General features: G+C 29.0%; 1 protein-coding gene across 1 annotated transcript in view; it reads left to right on the forward strand.

Moving 5' to 3' along the window:
• The window catches only part of LOC108692836 (malectin-B), a 1,942-nt gene extending 1,258 nt beyond the window's left edge, over nucleotides 1-684 (forward strand). Inside the window, exons 3-4 of the mRNA XM_018201340.1 lie at nucleotides 6-33; nucleotides 119-684. Of these exons, the coding sequence (XP_018056829.1) occupies nucleotides 6-33; nucleotides 119-327 (237 nt within the window). The 3' untranslated portion in view covers nucleotides 328-684. The remainder of the gene's footprint in view (nucleotides 1-5; nucleotides 34-118) is intronic.
• Nucleotides 685-965: the final 281 nt, after the last annotated feature.

Here is a 965-nt window from a genome sequence, read left to right on the forward strand (position 1 = left end):
ATGCTATAGCTGTTGTGAAAGGTGTTTTGGATGGTTCGTATATTTTCTTTTGTTAAAAAATTTGTTTGCAGCTAAAACATTCATGTGAGTATTATATTTTTTAATATTATATTTTTAGATGTACCACAATTGGGACCGATTCCGCCTGATCCAGAGGATTATCACGGTATGCAAGAAGAGGAGGAAGAAATTACTATGCGTAATAGACATACGAGTGGGCCCAGGACACCTGATCCATATTTGATAGACGATTCGTCTATAATGTTACCTGTTTTTGTAGCCATTGGCGCTTTTATTCCATTATTGTTCTGTTTATGTAAATTATAAGTGGACACACACGTACATAGAAATGCCTTGTACTTAACGGTAACAGTGTTCCCAATTCTTTAGGCTTGCTCAATCTATAAGAGGATGTCTAAATAGTGTAAATAAATAAGTAATCAGTTATCTAAGCTCCTTTGCATTGCCAGACTTAGCATGTGAGAATATTTATTTTTAATTTATAAACGTAGTATTACTATGTGAAATGTGTTCCGCACGTTTATCTAATTATAGATTTTTGAAATATTTTAGGAACATTGTTTTTTCGATAAAAATTGATATAATTTTTTTATAACTTTTAAGTATTTACTAAGCAATTTCACAATTAGAGAGAGAGAGAGAGAGAGAGAGAGAGAGAGGGAGAGAGAGAGTTTAAATTAGAACTTAAGATTATACTAATTCTTAAACTAATTCTTAAAATTAAAGTAAATTAAAAAAAATTTACTTAGAATGAACTTGTGTTATTTACATCGCTGAGTTTTTCAATTTACAAAAATCCTTGTATTTCCGATTACACAAATTTAAGAAAATTAATACACTGAATATTAATAGGCGCTCCAAAAATAAATGGAACTATGAAGATACCTGATATAAAATGTGCTTAAAATTCTTCAACATTAATTTTTATTATTATTTTTTTTATT

Source organism: Atta colombica, unplaced genomic scaffold (genome assembly GCF_001594045.1).
Source record: "Atta colombica isolate Treedump-2 unplaced genomic scaffold, Acol1.0 scaffold83, whole genome shotgun sequence".
Lineage (NCBI taxonomy): Eukaryota > Metazoa > Arthropoda > Insecta > Hymenoptera > Formicidae > Atta > Atta colombica.